Consider the following 21,730-nt stretch of genomic DNA (forward strand, 5'->3'; position numbering starts at 1 on the left):
TTTTTCTCCGGAACCACCCCAAAAAAAATAAGAATTAATAAATAAAGTGATTTTCTTGGAATCCTTCGCACACATTGCCCTTTATTAATATGCTCCATATATCATTTTGTGCACGTTATTATTACCCATGCATGGACACCAAAAGCGATTTCCTACTGCAACCCCTGCAGCCAAAAAAAAAATAAATATAATGGGGGGTTGAAATTTTTTTTTGTTTTTTGCTTTTTGATCCATATGGGCATATGCTTCATCAATAGTGCTTTTCAAAAATATATATGGTTATTGCAACATCCCTGCGGAGACCACCCCTATCCTTGAAAATATACTGCAAAAACTACCCCTATCCCTTGGCGAGGATGTTTTTACGATTTTCTCATTACCTATGCATTCCTTTTAAACAAAAGTTTTACAAGAATAAAGACCACTATTTACTCTAAAAATTAGGTCCTATTCATTTTTTTCGTATAAGCAACCGTTACGGCACAGTGGCGCCGTAAACCTCATATATGCTTTGGCAGGCTTCATTTTTTGTTTTCTTTTTCGTCATCTGTTTGTTTTATTGATAAAGTACTTATGTAAAATAAAACAACACAGTGTAACCTACAAATTATGACCTATGCACATTTTACGGTCTTTGCGCCCCAAAGCCACAGTGGTGGCCCAAAATCAATTTTTGCATATTTTCGCCACCTACACGTATTTTATTGCATTAATGCTACCTTAATAGCACAATATTCACCCTTAGGTGGTCGCTAATTACTGGAGTATCCAGGAAGGGGTGATAGGGGTGATCACCCCCCCCCTCTCAAACCAAGTGATATTATATTTAAAGATTATAAAAATATTCATTTATTTTTATAGAAATACTTATATTATATTATTATTTTTATAAAAATGGCGTACTTTTTATTCTTTAGCGACAGTGGCGGATCCAGCATCGTTAAGAGGGGGTGCCAATTGGTTAAATTTCTATAAAAATAAATGAATATTTTTATAATCTTTAAATATAATATCACTTGGTTTGAGAGGGTGGGGGGTAATTACCCCCAGCTTCCCTCCCTGGATCCGCCACTGCTTAACGACCACTTAGGGGTGAATATTGTGCTATTAAGGTAGCATTAATGAAATAAAATGCGTGTAGGTTGCGAAAATATGCAAAAATTGATTTTGGGCCACCACTGTGGCTTTGGGGCGCAAAGATTGTAAAATGTGGATAAGTCATAATTTGTAGGTTACACTGTGTTGTTTTATTTTACATAAGTACTTTATCAATAAAACGAACAGATGACGAAAAAAAAAACAAAAACTGGAGCCCGCCAAAGCATATATGAGGTTTACGGCGCCACTATGCCGTAACGGTTGCTTATACGAAAAAAATGAATAGGACCTAATTTTTAGAGTAAATAGTGGTCTTTAACATTGTATAAGTTTTGTTTAAAAATAATGCATAGGTAATGAGAAAATCGTAAAAACATGCTCGCCAAGGGATAGGGGTAGTTTCTGCAGTATATTTTCAAGGATAGGGGTGGTTTCCGCAGGGAGGTTGCAATAACCATATATATTTTTGAAAAGCACTATTGATGAAGCGTATGCCAATATGGATCAAAAGGCAAAAAACAAAAAAAAAATTTCAACCCCCCACTTTATTTATTTTTTTGGCTACAGGGGTTGCACTAGGAAATCGCTTTTGATGTCCATGTATGGGTAATAATAACGTGCACAAAATGATGTATGAAGCATATTAATAAAGGGCAATGTGTGTGAAGGATTCCAAGAAAATCACTTTATTTATTAATTTTTCTTTTTTTGGGGTGGTTTCGGGGAAAAAATGGGGGTGCATTATACAAATTTATAAATAGCACCAGTACATGGGTAATCGCTGAAAATCGTTTTACTCTAGCATAAATAGTTCAGATGGTATAAAGAGGGGTTTTTTAAAATGTAACACCCTGTAATTAAAAAATCAGCTATTACCCTTAAGTGGAACCTATACCAAAAAATCAATCAATTATTTGTGAATAATTGCGGTAGGATTTCTTCTTAATTTCCGTTACAGTTAGGGAAAAATATATATTTTTTTAAAACATCCTTTTTTAAAACTTGTCAACTTTGGGGCGCCACCCTTGCTAAACGGTGGATGATAGACATATGCTGTTGGAAATAAATCGTAGAAAATTTAGTCTTCTTCATATTTCTATAAAAGAAATTTTTTGTAAAAGGTACAGGAAGGGCTACGTTCCGCAAAAACCACAAATTACCCCCTTTAAAGGGGTGAAAAAGGGGGTTCCGGGGCGAAATTTTTTCAGAAAAAGTTAGTCTTATAATAAGCACCCCTTGATATACCAGAAAAAAAATAAAACCGGACTTGTGTCCATTTTGCAAGGTTCAACCTTTGTTTCCTACACTATAAATAATAAGTGAAAATTTAATGATGTTGGGTATAATTAATTTGAAACAATATTAAAAAAAACAAATTTTCGATTAGAAGAATATAATTAAATATTGGAACATAGTTTTTAATTCCAAACAACTTTTCTTTATAAAAATTTTCGATATTGTGAAATATAAAGGTACTTTACTCTTGAGTGAAATACATATTTTTTGACATACCTCATACAAAATTAAAAAAAATTGATATTTGATGGTTGCATTTTATGTTATATATGATGCAGAGTATTTTATAAAGAATAACTTTTTTTCGTAAAACTGATATTAAAAAAGTTATCAATAGGTTCCAAGTTACGCAGACATACTGTATAAGTTCTGAAGCTATTTCCTTGTGGCATTTTTATAATTAACTATTTTCTATGGGAAATAGCCACAATTTTACTAAAAAAATGAATTTATTAACGTTTCAAAGCCCAAATCGGGTTTCGTTGTCAAAATACAAAATACTTCTAAAGTAAACAAAAATGTTGTTGCTAAGTAAAAAAATTCTTCTAATAATTTATTTAATTTGACTTATTTATATTGGCAATTCAGACGTATATTATATATACGTATATAAAGTAGAAGACTTTAAAATGATATCGCCAATATTTATGAGTTGCGTTCCTGGGACGACTTTACTAAAAGATAGTTCATTCGATTACATGAAATCAATCCCAACTCAAGAATATCCGTCGCAAAAAAATCATAGCATGTGATCTGTCTTTAAAAAGACAACCAAATGCAACGATGACAGTAAAATTCTCGCATTAGAGATTTCATAGTAAATCACGAGGGAAAACCAGGAAAAAACCTCGTGATACTATCCCTACATCGTAAGTATTTGGTCTTACATTTAATTTACCTTCAAAAAACTCATATCAAACTCTGACTTTAATATGTTTAAATTATAAATAATATTAATAGTACATCGACTTTTTTTGCGACGGATATTCTTGAGTTGGGATTGATTTCATGTAATCGAATAAACTATCTTTTAGTAAAGTCGTCCCAGGATCGCAACTCATAAATATTGGCGATATAATTTTAAAGTAGAAGACTACGTCTGAATTGCCGATATAAATGAGTCAAAGTAAATAAATTATTAGCACAATTTTTTTACTTAGCAACAACATTTTTGTTTATTTTAGAAGTATTTTGTATTTTGACAACGAAACCCGATTTGGGCTTCGAAACGTTAATAAATTCATTTTTTTAGTAAAATTGTGGCTTATTTCCCATAGAAAATAGTTAATTATACTGTATAAGAGCTAAAAAAAATTTTTTTGTTGAACATTTATTATTGTTGAAGCTTATTATTAAATGTATTTTAGGTAAGTTTTACAGAAAAAGTTTTGATCACTCTGTATATACATTTTTTCAGCTGGTAATTTTCGGCTTTTGTATTACATTTTTGTTATCTTTCTTAGTTTTCTCAAAAAGAAATTGTTTATTTTATTTTTAAACTAAAATAATTCAGTGTTTTTTTAAGATTACATCCTAAGCTTTAAAAAAATATCAAAAAAAATTGTATTAGATTTATTCAAACTTGAGTAATACCGTCTTAAAGTGGTGACTATAAAACTACGAAGTTTTCAAAAATTACGTTTTTTGAGACAGCGTATTATTTGAATTAAATTTTTGAGATTTTTTTGAATGAAATATCGTTTAGTAAGATGATTGAGAGGTAAGTTGTGCAAATTTGAGAGATTTATAAGTAAAATTGTATTAGTTACACATTTTTAAATCATTTTTAAACAAAATTCATGTAAGGCTCACTTTCCGCCCACACCGTACTTATGTCCATACATTTTATATCACTTTATTACAACCATAAGATAGCTTATTTGATCTTCTTTCATGTCCAATTTGTAAAATTTCTTTTTTATCCATTAGTTAAAGGTTAAAGGATTACATTAAAAAAACTCAACCGTGCACTTCTCCAAGGCTAGTTTACAGTGCGCCAATGTGTGTGAGAAGGGTGACTTTAGCGTTATAAATAAAAAATTGCAGAAGCTAGAGATTTAATTTTAGAAAAATCTTTATAAAAGGTTTGTTTTGTAAAATTTTCTGAATTTTTCAATGGTCAAGTTAGTTTTTTCCTAAAAATTATATTTTCGGAGTTATTTAAAAAAACATCTAAGTTCGCTGTTCATTTGTTTAATAAAAAATGAAGCACCCACTTCTCGAGTAGAACTTGTTGATATGTTGTTTATTAAACATTTCTTAATGAAATTACAAAAAGTTTTATCTTCTTTGATTTTTTCCGAAGTGAAAATCTAAATGCACTCCCCTAAATCTTTCATTTGACACCTCATTTGTCATTCTACCTGGTACAATTACGTAGAAGTTCTGTATCTGTATCTGTAGAGTAGGGAGTGTGAGTCAAGTCCTACAGCATTTAGGCCACAATTGACCCATTGTACATCCTCCCAGGGGGTTGTCGTCCTTAGTTCATTATCCATCCTGCCATTTCCAGGAAGGTGGACAAATCACCTAGTGACATCTCCCCTATATCGGCAGGTGTCGGCCAAGGCTCGCCGAACGCATACTCTTCGTATTGACGATAACTCCGGACATTCACATAGGACATGCTCGACAGTTTCGTCATCTCGTTCACACCTCCTGCATAGAGATGTGTCTACTAGCCCCAGTGTGTGGACGTGTTTTCTTAGTTGACAATGGCCAGTTAAAAAACCAACTGTCAAGCGTAGGTTTTTCCTGGTCATTCTCAAGTACTTTTCTGATGCTGACTTCCCAAGGTTCCTTAGTGCTACCTTGGCAAGTCTACATCCTGGCCCTTCTTCCCATCTTTTTACGGTTTGCGTGTGGGAGTGACAATTAACAGTTTCCACGATTGTTGCAGTTGACAAGCCAAAAACATCACAAGGTCCTAAGAGTCTTAGTCCTGCTGCCCTTCTAGCTAGCTGGTCAGCAATGCGGTTGCCTTTATTTCCGTTGTGTCCTTTAACCCACCTCAGGATTATGTTGTTACCATCCGAAGCTTGGGCCAGTGGAGTTATATTCGCTGTCGAAGAGACCGACGGACACACAGCTTTGGTAAAATTTCTCACCTTTATTACCATCCTGGGAGAAAAACAAATTAAACTTCAACCTAATACAGGAGAAGTGTATAGTAAAATCACAAAAGCACTACAAGAGAAGAAAACAGAATTTCATACATACAAACCAAAACAGGACAAAAGTTTTAGAGTGGTATTAAAGAACCTCCACCATTCAACAAACATTGAGCATATTAAAAACAACGTAGAAGACCTCGGCCATGAAGTTGTCCAGATATGGAATGTGAAACAAAACAAGACAAAAAAACCACTACCAATGTTCTTCGTCGACTTAAAGGTCAAAGAAAATAACAAAGATATATACAACACCAAACTGTTCATGAATACAAGCGTAATATTCGAACCGCCAATATCTAGAAGAACAATACCACAATCTATGCGATGTCAAAGGTACGGACATACAAAAAACTTCTGTCAAAGAGAATACAGATACGTCAAATGTACAGAATTTCACCAAACATCTGAATGTCCTAGAAATATAAAAGACAACACAGTCAAATGCGTAAACTGCCTGGAAAACCATCCAGCAAACTATAGAGGATGCATAATATACAAAGAATTACAACAAAAGTTATACCCCAGACTGCGACAGAAAAACACAGCGACCACAACTAATAGTGCACGCACAGTAACCGCTGATAATACATATGCACAAGTTGTTACAATGCAAAACGTAACAAATAATCCTAACGGAGCAACCAATATCCAACAATCACAATCAAATGATCTCACGGAACTAAAAAATATGATGAGAGATCTAATAACCCAAATGGGAACGATCATGAATCTAATCACAACGCTTGTTTCAAAACTTTCTTAATGGATACTCAATTGTTAAAGATAGTACAGTGGAACGCCAATGGTCTGAGTCTACATGCTCATGAAATTAAAGCTTACATCATCGGCAATAAGATTGATGTATTTCTAGTCTCAAAAACACATTTTACCAATAAAAACTATTTCAAAATACCTAAATATAACATCTACCACACAAACCATCCAGATAATACAGCTCATGGAGGAACAGCAGTTATAATTCGTAGCAGTATACAACATTATGAATTAGAAAGTTATCAAAAAGAATACCTACAAGCAACCAGTGTAGCAATAGAAAGTAGCACTGGTACTCTGGTTCTATCAGCAGCATATTGCCCACCTAAACACAACAACAAAAAAGAACAATATACTAACTACATAGGAACACTCGGAAACAAATTTATAAGTGGAGGTGATTACAATGCCAAGAATACACATTGGGGATCTCGATTTACAAACACTAAGGGCAGAGAATTATTTACCACAATCACAGGTAACAATTTAAGCATCAAAGTAACAGGAGAGCCCACCTACTGGCCGTCCGATCCTGCGAAAATACCAGACGCTATCGACTTCTTCATCGTAAAAGGTACTAACCCAAACTACCTAAAAATTGAAAGCAGCTATGATCTTTCATCAGATCATTCTCCTATAATATTGACTTTACATGCAAAAGTAATAAGAAAATACCAAGAACCTCAATTATGCAACCTAAAGACCAACTGGGAGCTATTCCGACAAAAACTTGATGAGAACATTGAACTAAACGTTCCACTCAAGACACCACAGAACATTGATGAAGCCGTCGCAAATCTAACAAAAGGAATTCAAACAGCAGCCTGGCACGCAACTCCCAATGTTGCCGATAATAAATCCAAAGGTGATAATCCAATTATTGTAAAAGAAAAAATCATAGAGAAACGAAGACTTCGTAAAAAGTGGCAAAACAATAGAACTGAAATCAATAAAAGGAATTATAACAGAGTAGCATCTGAATTAAAAAGACTACTACACACAATAAGGAATCAGAACGTACAAGAGTACCTCGAAAAACTAACACCTACGGAAGCAACAGATTATTCTCTATGGCGTGCTACACGAAAAATGAAAAGACCAATACAACAAATACCTCCGCTTAGAGACTCTGCGGGAACATGGGCCGGAAGTAATAATGAAAAAGCAAAGGCCTTTGCTGAACACCTAAGCAACGTCTTTAAACCTTACAACATGGACCAAAACGACGAAGATAATAATGAAATCTTAAATTTTCTTGATATACCTTTTCAAATGGATCTCCCAATAAAAAAATTTAAACCTAAAGAAATCCGAATGGTAATTATGGATGAAATCAATCCAAAAAAGGCTCCTGGATATGACCTCGTCACTGGAAAAATCCTGCGAAACGTAAATAAGAAAACAATCATGGCAATAACACATATATTTAATGCAATACTTACGTATGCACATTTTCCCAATCAGTGGAAAGTAGCAGAGATCATAATGTTACAAAAACCAGGAAAAGACCCCAAAGAACTGAACTCATATAGACCCATTAGTCTCTTACCTATATTATCTAAGCTATTTGAAAAAATGTTTCTACGTCGATTAGAACCAATAATAGAAGAAACCAGATTAATTCCAAAACACCAATTTGGTTTTCGTAGCAAACATGGAACAATAGAGCAAACACATCGTATAGTCAAACAAATCAGCAATGATCTAGAAAACAAGAGGTACTGTAGTGCAGCTTTTCTAGATATCAGCCAAGCATTCGACAAAGTGTGGCATACAGGACTCCTCCATAAGCTGAAGAAAAATCTTCCGTATCAATATTATTTAATTATAAAATCGTATCTGACAGATCGCTTTTCATTAGTAAAACAACAAGATGCTCGCTCAGAACTATTTAAAATAAAATCCGGCGTCCCACAAGGTAGTGTACTTGGTCCCTTACTATACCTGTTATTTACTGCTGACCTACCTACAACTAGATTGACAACAGTCGCAACATTCGCGGATGACACAGGTATTATCGCATCTCACACAGACCCCCAAAGAGCTTCGCATAACTTACAAGCCCACTTAAATAAAATAGAAAAATGGTTAAAAAATGGAAACTAAGAGCTAATGAAACAAAATCGACCCACATGACATTTACCATGCGAAGAGAGAGCTGTCCACCAGTATACATAAACAACAAACAATTATTACAAGTAGATACAACCAAATACCTGAGCATACATCTAGATAAAAGACTAACATGGAGAAAACACATATTCACCAAAAGAAAGCAACTTGGACTCAAACTTCAACAAATGTACTGGATTCTGGGTAGACATTCAAGACTGTCAATTGAAAATAAATTAGTGATATACAAAGCCATACTTAAACCCATATGGACCTATGGCATACAGCTATGGGGCTCAGCCAGCAACTCTAACTTGGAAATTATACAACGTTTTCAAAATAAGGCATTAAGAACCATAGTAAACGCTCCATGGTACGTCCTCAACGCAATAATAGAGAGAGACCTGAAAGTTCCCAGCATCAAAGAAGAAATCAGCAAATACAGTGAAAAGTATGAAGAAAGACTTAGTGCGCATCCAAATGATTTCGCGAGTGAATTATTAAACACAGAGGGTGAAGTTCGCAGACTTAAGCGTTATAAACCAACTGACTTCCCAAATAGATTTTAGATAAATTAGAACTATTTTAAGTTTTACTTTATTTTACTAGTAGTACTATCTATACATTTGTTGATAATTTAGAAAGGAAAGTTTTCATTGGAATTCTTACCTACATGTCATAGCCTAAGAAAGTCATAACTTTAACTGATTGTTCCTAACGGAACAGATTGTTAAATAAATTGGAGTAATAAAAAAAATTACCATCCTTGGAATATAAGCTTTCATTTGACACCTCATTTGTCATTCTACCTGGTATAAGGTCGGAGGAGTTATATTCGCGGCCAGAGAGACCGACTGACAGACAGCCTAGGTAAAATTTCTCACCTTTAGTACCATCCTTGGGTTATAAGCTTTCATTTGACACCTCATTTGTCATTCTAGCTGGTATATTGACGGAGGAGTTGTGATCACAAACAGACGGACAGACGGACGTGGATAATTCAAAGTTTTCACATTTTTTCAAAATTGGGTGAAAACAACATTAACATAATTATTTATACAGGGTGTACAAGAAAACAATATTTTAAGTAAATTAATTAACACAAAAAGAAGAATGTATCTAATTTATTTAATTCAAAATACATTCTACTGCTGTCACAAAACAAATAAAAATGTTTTTTAAAAAATAAACATTGGTTTTCGCTTAATTTTAATGTTCAAGCTGCCACCCATTTGCCTCTTGGTAGGTGGAATATTGAATGTAAGCGAAAAACAATATTTATTTGTCAAAGACACATTTTTCTCTGTTTTCTGTCAGTAGTAGAATGTATTTTGAGTTAAATAAAATTCATACACTCTCGTTTTTTGTGTTAATTAATTTAATTCAAAATAATTTTTCTTAGACACCCTGTATAAATAAATTATATCAATGTTAATATTACTGAATAGAGAATGGAATAACCTTTTAAAAGAGGTAGCACACGGTCCCTATTCCCTATTTAAAAATAAGGGCTGAGGGAAATGGAAGGGAGGGGATTGACAAATGACAGATGTATGTACCGTAAAAATATGTCCCACTAAGATCAACAATCGACCTGTTTCTTCATTTCCTTAAAATCTAATAAATACTGCCAAATATTGAGGTGGACTGTTTTCTTTGGCCTCTGTATACAGTGTGCTGGAGTAAGTGTTATTCTTTTTCTCATGATCATCTTTCAGTGCGTCACAGTTTTTCGATTTCTTTCTAACGCATTAAATTGTATGTGACAGAAAAAAAGGCACGTCGGTGATTACTTCTAGTTCTGTGATTATTCTAGTTGTCGGTAGATGGCGCCATAATTAAAAAAAATAATTTTTTTTAATTGGATAATAATATTACAAATATAATCTGTATAATTTATAAGACTATACAAATCAAAGAAAATACCATTTTATAAATGCAAGAAACACATTTGATTTGTTTTTATTCTAAATTGAAAATAAAATGTGACAACTGTCAGATTTAACTAAAATGTCATGTTAGAATAAATGTCATAAATGTGTATTATCACGGACTTACCCTTTTTCCTATCATTTGTGACGCACTGAAAAATGATCATGAAAAGGACAATACCCCTTCCTATAACTCATGTATTTTTCGCACATAAGCAAAACGGTAGAAGAGGTCGATTTTTAAAATAATCAAAGTATATATTATAGCATCACTGTTTCGAACTTTACCCGATGCCTCTTCAGGTGTCAGGCATAACTTTGACTTTTTTTAAAGAGAACGTACATCATGTGACAGTTCATTTAAAAGCTTTTGAAGTACTAACTACAAAAATGTATAATACTTTAATCCTTTTTGACAGCGTAGGTGTATAATTTTGGTCGAATTATTATTAAATGCATTCATTTTTTTCGAATCCTGAGAAAACCTATATTTTTGAAAAATTTAAACGCAGAATGAAATATTACATTATTACTGAGGTACAAAAAACCCTAGAATAACTAAAAATTTTCTTTAGAATGAGATATTTAAAATTAAAAATCACACTAAATATTCTCTTTTTTTTTCACCCCTGAAACTTATTAAATAAAATAAACATTATACAAGTTCTAAGGGACTTTCTACCCTCGATAGTACTGTAATCTTCCATTATGCGTTTAAATTTTCCAAACGTAGTATTAGTTTTCTCAGGATTCGAAAAAAATTATTATATTTAAAAATCATTAGAAGGGAAATTTTACGCCTACGCTCTTAAAAAGTAGTACATTTTATACATTTTTGTAATTAGTATTTCAAAAGCTTTTAAAAAAGGTGTCACATGATGTAATTTTCTATGTGAAAAAATTAAAGTTAGGACTATCACCTGAAGAGGGATTGCATAAAGTTCAAAACATTGATGCTATAATATACCATGATTATTTTACAGATCGACCTGCTCGAGGGTTTTGCTTATGTGCTAAAAATATACAGGGTGTTTCATTACTAATTGTCCATAGAGTAACTGGAGAAACCTTAGCACAAAATACGAAGATTTAACCTAAAAGACTTAAATAAAATGTGATTCCTTACTGAGTTACAGGGTGTTTTATCTAAAAACTTAAAAACTATTTTTGCCCAGCATTTTAAAACTATTCGACGTATCCTTTTCATACTTGGCAGAAAGTGCGACTACTATACACCCTACTAAATTATGATAACCAAACGTTTCTAGCTAGTACCAAAGGCGTACGACAGGAGATAGTGAATGGATGACCCTTCTCAAATTCTACGCCACTGGAGGAATTACTATTTTTGTGCTATTTTTAGATCTTTCAATACTTTCTACTTAAATAATATACTCTACATTGGTAACGATAAAGTCATTAGTTTTCGAGATATTTTAAGTTCAATATTAAACGGCACAATTATTTTGATTAATTTATGATATGATTCATTATTTTACAGATCGACCTGCTCGAGGGTTTTGCTTATGTGCTAAAAATATACAGGGTGTTTCATTACTAATTGTCCATAGAGTAACTGGAGAAACCTTAGCACAAAATACGAAGATTTAACCTAAAAGACTTAAATAAAATGTGATTCCTTACTGAGTTACAGGGTGTTTTATCTAAAAACTTAAAAACTATTTTTGCCCAGCATTTTAAAACTATTCGACGTATCCTTTTCATACTTGGCAGAAAGTGCGACTACTATACACCCTACTAAATTATGATAACCAAACGTTTCTAGCTAGTACCAAAGGCGTACGACAGGAGATAGTGAATGGATGACCCTTCTCAAATTCTACGCCACTGGAGGAATTACTATTTTTGTGCTATTTTTAGATCTTTCAATACTTTCTACTTAAATAATATACTCTACATTGGTAACGATAAAGTCATTAGTTTTCGAGATATTTTAAGTTCAATATTAAACGGCACAATTATTTTGATTAATTTATGATATGATTCATTATTTTACAGATCGACCTGCTCGAGGGTTTTGCTTATGTGCTAAAAATATACAGGGTGTTTCATTACTAATTGTCCATAGAGTAACTGGAGAAACCTTAGCACAAAATACGAAGATTTAACCTAAAAGACTTAAATAAAATGTGATTCCTTACTGAGTTACAGGGTGTTTTATCTAAAAACTTAAAAACTATTTTTGCCCAGCATTTTAAAACTATTCGACGTATCCTTTTCATAGTTGGCAGAAAGTGCGACTACTATACACCCTACTAAATTATGATAACCAAACGTTTCTAGCTAGTACCAAAGGCGTACGACAGGAGATAGTGAATGGATGACCCTTCTCAAATTCTACGCCACTGGAGGAATTACTATTTTTGTGCTATTTTTAGATCTTTCAATACTTTCTACTTAAATAATATACTCTACATTGGTAACGATAAAGTCATTAGTTTTCGAGATATTTTAAGTTCAATATGAAACGGCACAATTATTTTGATTAATTTATGATATGATTCATATGATTAAAATGTAAAAATTATTTGTAACCAGTACTTTAAAACTATTTGGTGTATCCTCATCATACTTGGCAGAAAGTATAGGTACTGTAAACTCTACTAAATTAACAGAAATAAACGTTTCTAGCTACTACCAGAGGCGTACGACAGGGGATAGTGGCTGGTTGACCCTTCCCAAATTCTACGCCACTGACGAAATTGCTATTTTAGTGTAATTTTTTGACTTTCCAATACTGTTTATGTAAATAATACACTCTTCATTCGTAACGATAAAATGATTAGTTTTCGAGATATTTGAAATTAAAAATGAAGAGCGACACAATGCATTGATCAAAATAACCGTGTCATTTCATTTTTAACTTCAAAAATCTCGAAAACTAGTGACTTTATCGTTACGAATGAAGAGTATATTATTTTCATATAAAGTATTGGAGAATTCAAAAATTGAACTAAAATAGCAATTCCGCCAGTGGTGTAGAATTTGGAAAGGGTCAACCTACACTTTCCCCCTTCGTACGCCTCTGATAATAGGCAGGAACGTTTGTTTAACATAATTTAGTACTTTGTAGAGTACCTATACTTCCTGCCAAGTATGAAAAAGATACGTCGAATAGTTTTAAGATGCTGAGCAAATATAGTTTTTAAATTTTTAGATAAAACACCCTGTAACTCAGTAAGTAACTATGTACATTTTATTTAAGGTGATACAGTAGCGATCAACAGGTAGCCAAAACGCGTTCCAAGATTGCGGCTGTAATTTTAAATATTTTTTCGAGATATTTGGCACACGTATTCGTAATATAATAAAGAATGGCGGTACAGAGCCCAATTTGAAAAATATATTAATATGTGGAAATTACTCTGTAATTAAATAAAATATTAAAAAAACGAGCCTGTACCGCCATTAAGAAGAACAAAAAAATACACTTTCTTCAAATAAACTTTTTTATCCGATGCCTAGATTTTGTGTCATTTTGGAACTACTAATGAAATAAAAAATTTTAGTAGTTCCAAAATGACACAAAATCTAGGCATCGGATAAAACAGTTTATTTGAAAAAAGTGTATTTTTTTGTTCTTCTTAATGGCGGTACAGGCTCGTTTTTTTAATATTGTATTTAATTACAGAGTAATTTCCACATATTAATATATTTTTCAAATTGGGCTCTGTACCGCCATTCTTTATTATATTACAAATACGTGTACCAAATATCTCGAAAAAATATTCAAAATTACAGCCGCAATCTTGGAACGCGTTTTCGCTACCTGTTGATCGCTACTGTTTCCTCTTAAGTGTTTAAGGTTAAATTTTCGTATTTGGTGCTAAGGTTTGTCCAGTTACTATATGGACAATTATTAATTAAACACCCTGTATAAGTTAATAGGGGGTAACACTTATTCCAGTGCACTGTTTATAAAATATATGTAATGTTCTACCATTGTCAAACTTGGCTATAATATCGGATTCGAAATCTGTTTTATCAGCTCTGGTGGACCCCGTTACCTCCCTATACAATAACTCATTAATCGTGGAAATTGTGACAACCTTAAGAGCCTTAGATTCTAAATAGATAAATACATTCTTTATATGAGCCAAAGGGCATTCCTCCATCACAGGAAATGAAACAGCTGACAAACTGGCAAAAAGAGCTATCACTGATGGCGAACAAGCCACCGAATTAACGCTACAAGACGCATTATCTATATGTAAGCAAAACTTAAGAACTAAATGGGAAGACAAATAGACAATAATTAGATCTAACAATGCATTTCAGTACTGCACGCTCTTTCCAACACTTCCTTCTACAAAGTTTGCTAAAAGAAGTCATCCCAATAGAAAAATTAACATCAAATACATCAGGTGCCTCTTCGGACACGGAGCAGTCCCCCTGCCCATGCCCCGTTTTGACGACTTTAATCACTGGATTTTTCAATGCAGTCATAATTCTAATGCCATCCCTTACCTTATTAAGGAACTAACTAAATAAAAATCCCGTTTCCCCAAAAGTATCTTTCTATTATGCTGGAGTGCATCCATAATCCCGAGGTACGAGTTCTTGGACCGTACGAGGAGACGCTTATAATTTCCTCAACTTTTAGGTCTGTATCAACCAATCCAAATTGTATTCAGTTAGGTATTAAATTTATGTATAGATTTGTAAAAATTGTATTTGTACCAAATAATTGTATTCAGTTACTGTATTTATATGTATAGATTTGTGAAAATTGTATTTGTACCAAATTGTGTTCAGTTATATGTATAGACTTCCAAATGTTATAAATTTTCGTGGCAAAACGGGTTCTTTCCAATGCCAATAAACCAAAAAAGAAATATGTAATGTTTAAAAGTTAAATAACTAAAAATTACCAGAAAGCAAAAAAAAATACTCAAAACTATTTCGTATAATTTTTTCTGATAAAAAATAATTTTTTGGGGTGTATGCGTAAATATTGATTATTTAGGTTGGTCGTACCAAGTCAGAAACCTTCTATAGGGTTCATGTTCAACAACGTGGCTTAAGATTATCACGTGATCAAATGCATAGTTTACGATTCTATAAAGGATAAACAGACAAACATTCATTTTTATTTAAATAGAAAGGCTCATTATTTAAATGGCCATTAAAAAATAATAGTAGGGGAGCCCAAGCGGGGATTTTTGCAGTTACTCGAGCGCGTCAGGTTATCATATGGGGAGAAACATTGTACCCTGTAAATGTACCTCTACCATATATTAGCTCTTAATACAGGAGAGTTCTTTAAGGGGGGGCCGAAAACAAAATCTATCCTTAGAAAAACTCCAAATCGTCAGATTAAGATAGGGTAAGTTAAGTACATGCAAAACAGTGTATATTTCAAAAATCTGACGATTTGAGCCGGGCGTAAGGCAATGGGTGAGTCACAAAGTTTCACAAGAAAAAAGCGAATATTTCGCGAAATGAACGACAGATCGAAAAAAATAAAAAATATGTGCTCATTATTTTTCAAAAATCTATCGAATGATACCTTAACAGGACTCTCCACGGAGAGGGGTGGGGGGTAAATTTAAAATTTTAAATACGAATCCCGTGATATTTCGCGAAATGAACGTCAGAACTCTATCGAATGACACGAAACACCACACCCTACGGAGGTGGGTGAGGGGTTACTTTAAAATCTTAAATGGGTGCTCCCATTTTTTTATTGCAGATTTGGATTCCTTACGTAAAAATAAGTAACTTTTATTCGAGACATCTTTTTAATTTATGGATAGATGGCGCTATAATCGAAGAAAACGATTGTTGGAAATGGAAAATAAATTAAAAAATGGAAAGTCAATAGCTCGCCAAAGCGCTCGAGTGACTGCACATTTAGCATACTTTCCTCCCCGCCTATAACAGTTAGTGATAGAAAAGTGAAAATTTAGGGTTGTATGTATCTTTTGCTTCTGCATCATACTCGTATAAAATTAAGAAAAAACAGTTTTTCCAAAGAAATAAAAAAAGTCTAAGGGGTAACCCCCCTTTTCACTTAAGTTGGTCGTACTAACTCAGAAACCTTTCCGGGTTCATATTTCTACTACTTAATAATGAAATGAAGAAGTAAACAAACAATTTTATACGGTTAAAATTCTGTCATAAAAATAATGATGAATTGACTTACCAAACGCCCGTCCTTCAATTTCCAAGCATATCCCGTGGTACTGTCGACTCTCGTTATTTGACCTTGGTATGGTCCAAGTCTCACACCTTTTTGTATACATCTCAAAGCAATTACTCCCAAACCATGAATTTTTGATGGTTGTACCTCCAAGATGCCTTTAGGTACTGTTTTCTTGGCTCTCATTTCGACACCCATACGAATTGGAGTATCCTCAAGAACAACTAATGCTCCGCAATTTGAACAAAAGTCTACATAATCTTCTTTGCAGGTATCACAGTCTGTAACAGAATGAATTGTTTAAATTTGTCAAACAAAGATATCAATGAATAAATTGAGTTTTTTAGTGAAGAATGCTATTCGACACTATGAATTCTTGCATACCCTTTAAACTGTAATAATTGTAACATATCTTCAATACAAGTAAGGATGAAATAAACAAAAATTGTATAAATAAAAGCAAAATGCAAAATTGGAGGACATAAAATGGAGTTATAGTTGAATGGTTGTGGTTTGGGTTTTACAGAAGACAAGAACTGCCGAGGTCTTTGCTATAAATAGTATACCTGTGTGTATAACACATTTACTCCCTTTATACGTCAAAGGAATATCAAGCTTTTGCTAGATGTAAACTTGTACACATTTCGTACAGCGCAAAGGACAAAAAAAAACAATATTATTAAATTTTCGTTCATGACCATCAAAGTAAATGGCTCCTTTGTACGCTAACCACTTGAGTGGAAAACGGTTAGCAGACATTCGTTGGCTTTCGTGTTTAAAACAATCTAAAAAAATAAAATAATGTACTTACACACGTAGCGATCATTTGCTGGTTCTTCTCCTTCGTAATAATTTTTTTGCGTTATATTTCGTCTGGGATACTTTTGAGCTAAAACATTTATTTAAATTATATATTTAATTTTTAAAATTTAAATAATTAAATTTAAAGAATTTAAGGAATTAAATTTTTTATATTTTTCAAATTTAATACATTCACGATCGTCATTGCACCGTCGAACATCCCGTTGAAGAAGAATAAAATCATTTGATGGATTCGACCGTTACTTGATGGAAGTTCATTTTATCTAATAATAAAACACTGAAAACGTTTGTTTTCTATATACTTCCACAGAATTTATTATAACTAAGTGACTACAGCTGTTTCGGCAGAGTGCTTTTCTCAAGTGATATAGTTTACAATGTGTTTGCCTTTTTAAGTCTTCAACTGAAGAGGTTGAGGAGTGGGGAGTGGTTGTCTCGAGTTGGTCATTCAGAATTATATCTGTATTTTTCAGTTTATTAATTTCCATAGATTCTCATAAAGATAGCTTAAGGCCTTTATTTTGAATATGCAGAATTTGAAACTCTTCATTGAAAGAATGATTATAATCTAGAAGGTGAAGTGCGTATGTACGAAACAGCTGTAGTCACTTAGTTATAATAAATTCTGTGGAAGTATATAGAAAACAAACGTTTTCAGTGTTTTATTATTAGATAAAATCATTTGGAACTAAAATCAACACCATAACAATAATTCAATAATCAGAACAACACAATAAAAGTAAAAGTAGAAGATGAAATAACTGACCCAATTGAAATTGAAGCTGGCAATGGGGGTTCATTGAGTCCTTTAATGTTCAACCTGATCATGGATGAAATAATAAAAGTGAGAACTAAAAAAGGATACCAGATGACAGAAATACAACAATAATCTGCTACGCAAACGAAGCAATACTAATCTCCCAAAGTGAATATGATTTACAACGTATGCTCCACCAATTTAACATAACCGCCAGAATATTATTTAACATGTTAATTTCCCCAAAAAAATCAAAATGCATGGTTATAACAGCAAATCCAATACAATGTAAATTTGACCTGGAGGATCCGATAATAGAACAAGTGATGGAGTTTAAATATCTAGGCATCACACTATCTAGCTACGGAAGGCTCGAAACAGAAGTGGAAGATCAAGTAAATAGAGCAAACAGAGAAGCAGGTTGCCTGAAGGACACAATATAGAGAAATAAAAATATCGGAGGAAGAACCGGTCCTGGTAAAGAGACAGTGAGGTTGATTTAAATCCGCTCCGCAAAAAAACTTCAAATACTGAAACTTTGCGAGCAGAAAAATCACCAAATTATTTGCAAAGTGTAAATAAGTGAGTTAAGAAATTTACAGTGTAAATTTAAAAAGAATATTGAAAGTAAGATCCATACATTATTAATATAACCTAGTTTTAATAAAATTATATTTTAACTACTAACAGTAAAATAATTACAGTCATAGTCAAGTTTTTTGGCACTGATAAGAAGTCAAGGTCCTATGGGTGGACTAGCCGAAGCTGCTTTCAGCAGTGGTAATTACTAATAAATTGATTTAATTATAATTAAGGTACTTCGGTATCTATCTATCGAAAAATACAGAGTCGGCTTTCTGAACGAAAACAAGAAGATATTGAAGAATAAGAAGATATTGAAGAATAAGAAGATATCGAAGAATAAGAAGATATTGAAGATAAGAAGAAGACATTGTTGATAAATCTAATTTATTCAAGTGAACATTAATTGTTGATATAAATAAATAAATAAGATATTAAATGGTATTTAAATAGTTTTATAATTAAAGTAAAAAAATTGAATAATATATAAATATTTTGTAATTAAAGTAAAAAATTTAATTAATTGGATTTAATCAAGTAGGTTTTAATTTGATTTAATATTTGTATTTATAAATACATACCTACTTTAATAATTTGAATAGGAAGAAAGATGGCGGATGGTAATGATAGCATTAATGAGGACGGTAAAAGAAAAAGCAAAGAGGAGCCAGATATATTTAGCAGGAGTAGAAAAGTGAACCGAACACCAGACAGGTCGAAACCATCAACGAATGAAACCAGCAGCCAGAACGAAATGATGGAACTAATGAGACAATTAGCAAGCGATAACAAAAAGAAAAACAAGGACCTGGAAGATATAAAAAATACAATGGGTAATATGATTGAGGAACTAAAAGAAATTAGGAAGGAAAATAATGAATACAAATTGCAAATGAAAGAAATAATAAGAGAAAATGAAAATCTAAAGAAAGAAATGGCTACGATGAAACAAAAAATAGATAAAATAGAAATAACCTTGGAAGCATGTCAGAAAGAAAAGAAGAAAAATAACCTAATAATGAGAGGCTTACCACTAGACACAATAGGAACAGAGCAAATAGAGAACTTCATAGAAGCAAAAATGGGAGTAAAATCAGAAATAAATAGGGTACAAAACATAAATGAAACAATGTGTGTTATAGAATGTAAAAAATTCGAAGATAAAATGAAAATACTGAAAGCCAAGGGTAAACTAATGAGCTATAAACAACATAGAGTATATATAGAATGTGACCTAACATTAAAAGAGATAGAAATACAAAGAAACCTTAGGAAGATAGCAGCAGAGGAAAAGACTAATGGGAAAAGGACAAAAATTGGATATGGATTCATAATTATTGAAGACATTAAGTGGAAATGGAACCAAAAAACAAGCCGGATAGAAAAAGTAACATACAATACAGAACCAACTTGTTCAAAAAACTAGCTGTAGAAAACACAATCATGGACCGAGAAACAAAACAGGCAAAGAACAGGGACATGACCAGATTTAAAGATAATAACACAAACGTAAGGAAAAACAAATTGAAGTACAACCTAAACATAGAAAAGAACAGAACAATTTTGAAAATGGCATCATGGAATGTAAGAGGTATAAATGGGAAAGAAATAGAACTGGGGGAAGAAATTAGAGATAAGAACATTGAAATAGTAGCTATAACAGAGACAAAGAAAAAAGGAAGAGGATCAATAATATTAGAAAACGGAATGTTACTAATATACAGTGGAGTGGAAGAAACGAAGAGAGCTCAGGCAGGAGTAGCGTGCCTGATTAAGAAGGATAGTATCAACAAAGTAAAAAATTGGATATATTACAACGAACGTATACTAAGAGTAGACATATATATGGATACAGAGGAAACCAATACAAACCTAATCATATGCTATGGACCAGATGAAGACGCAACAAAAAACGAAAAGAATGAGTTCTGGGACAAATTACAAGAAGTGATAAATGATTGTACAGAGAAAATGGTGATCACAGGAGACATGAACAGTAGAGTGGGGAAAGAAGCAGAAAAATGGAACAATGTCATCGGACCGTATGGGGAGGAAAAAATAAACAAAAATGGAAAATTACTACTTGAATTCTGTCTAGACAATAACCTGGTGATTATGAACACACACTTCCAACATAAAAGGATACACAAGATCACAAGAGAAGTCAAATCAAGAGACGAACAATCAATTATAGACTATACTATAGTGCAAAAAACAGAGAAGAACTGGATAAGAGACGTAAGGGTGAAAAGGAGTTATGAAATTGGTAGTGACCACTATCTACTAGAAACCACATTCAAAAGCAAAAGAAAAGAAATAAAAAGAAATGAGAACATAAACAGAGAACACAAAGAAATAATAAAAATTTATAAACTAAGGGAAGAAACAACGAAAATAAGATACACAGAAGGGCTAGAGAAAGAAATAGACAATGAACATATAATAACAGAAACAATAGAAGAAGAATGGGGAAAATTTAAAAATGCGATGATAAAAACAGCTAAATCAATATGTGGAACCACAAGAAATAACAACAGAGGGAAACGAACGTCTTGGTGGAACGATGAAGTGAAAAGAGAAATAAAAGAAAAGAAGAAATTATGGAAAGAATACATACAAGACAAAACACAACAAAAATATGAAAATTATAAGAGAAAAAGAACAAAAGTTAAAGAGATAGTTAGGAAAGAGAAAAAGAAAAGTTGGGAAAAATTTGGAGAAACAATGGAAGAAAACAGCACAGAAAACGTAAAATTATTTTATAGAACACTGAAAAACCTAAGAAGCAACAAAGAAACGAAACTGAAACAAATAATGAACAAGGAAGGAATAATAATAAATGACGATAAAACAATAATGGAAAGATGGAGGGAACATTTCCAGCTGTCACTGAATGGAAATCAAGTGAACACAATGGAGAAGGAAAGCCACATAAAGAGAGTATCCATAAGAAACACGGAAAATCCAGAAACTATAGAAAAAGAAGAACTAGAAGAAGCAATAAGAAAGATAAAGATTGGAA

At 32.7% G+C, this 21,730-nt stretch overlaps 1 protein-coding gene across 1 annotated transcript in view; it reads right to left on the minus strand.

Annotated features, from left to right (window-relative positions):
* Positions 1-21,730, minus strand: part of LOC114325174 (PR domain-containing protein 11-like) — a 111,243-nt gene that overhangs the window by 70,085 nt on the left and 19,428 nt on the right. Inside the window, exons 3-4 of the mRNA XM_050660144.1 lie at positions 17,359-17,436; positions 16,551-16,828 (exon numbers count right to left, since the gene is read on the minus strand). Of these exons, the coding sequence (XP_050516101.1) occupies positions 16,551-16,828; positions 17,359-17,436 (356 nt within the window). The remainder of the gene's footprint in view (positions 1-16,550; positions 16,829-17,358; positions 17,437-21,730) is intronic.

This window comes from Diabrotica virgifera, chromosome 9 (assembly GCF_917563875.1).
Source record: "Diabrotica virgifera virgifera chromosome 9, PGI_DIABVI_V3a".
NCBI lineage: Eukaryota > Metazoa > Arthropoda > Insecta > Coleoptera > Chrysomelidae > Diabrotica > Diabrotica virgifera.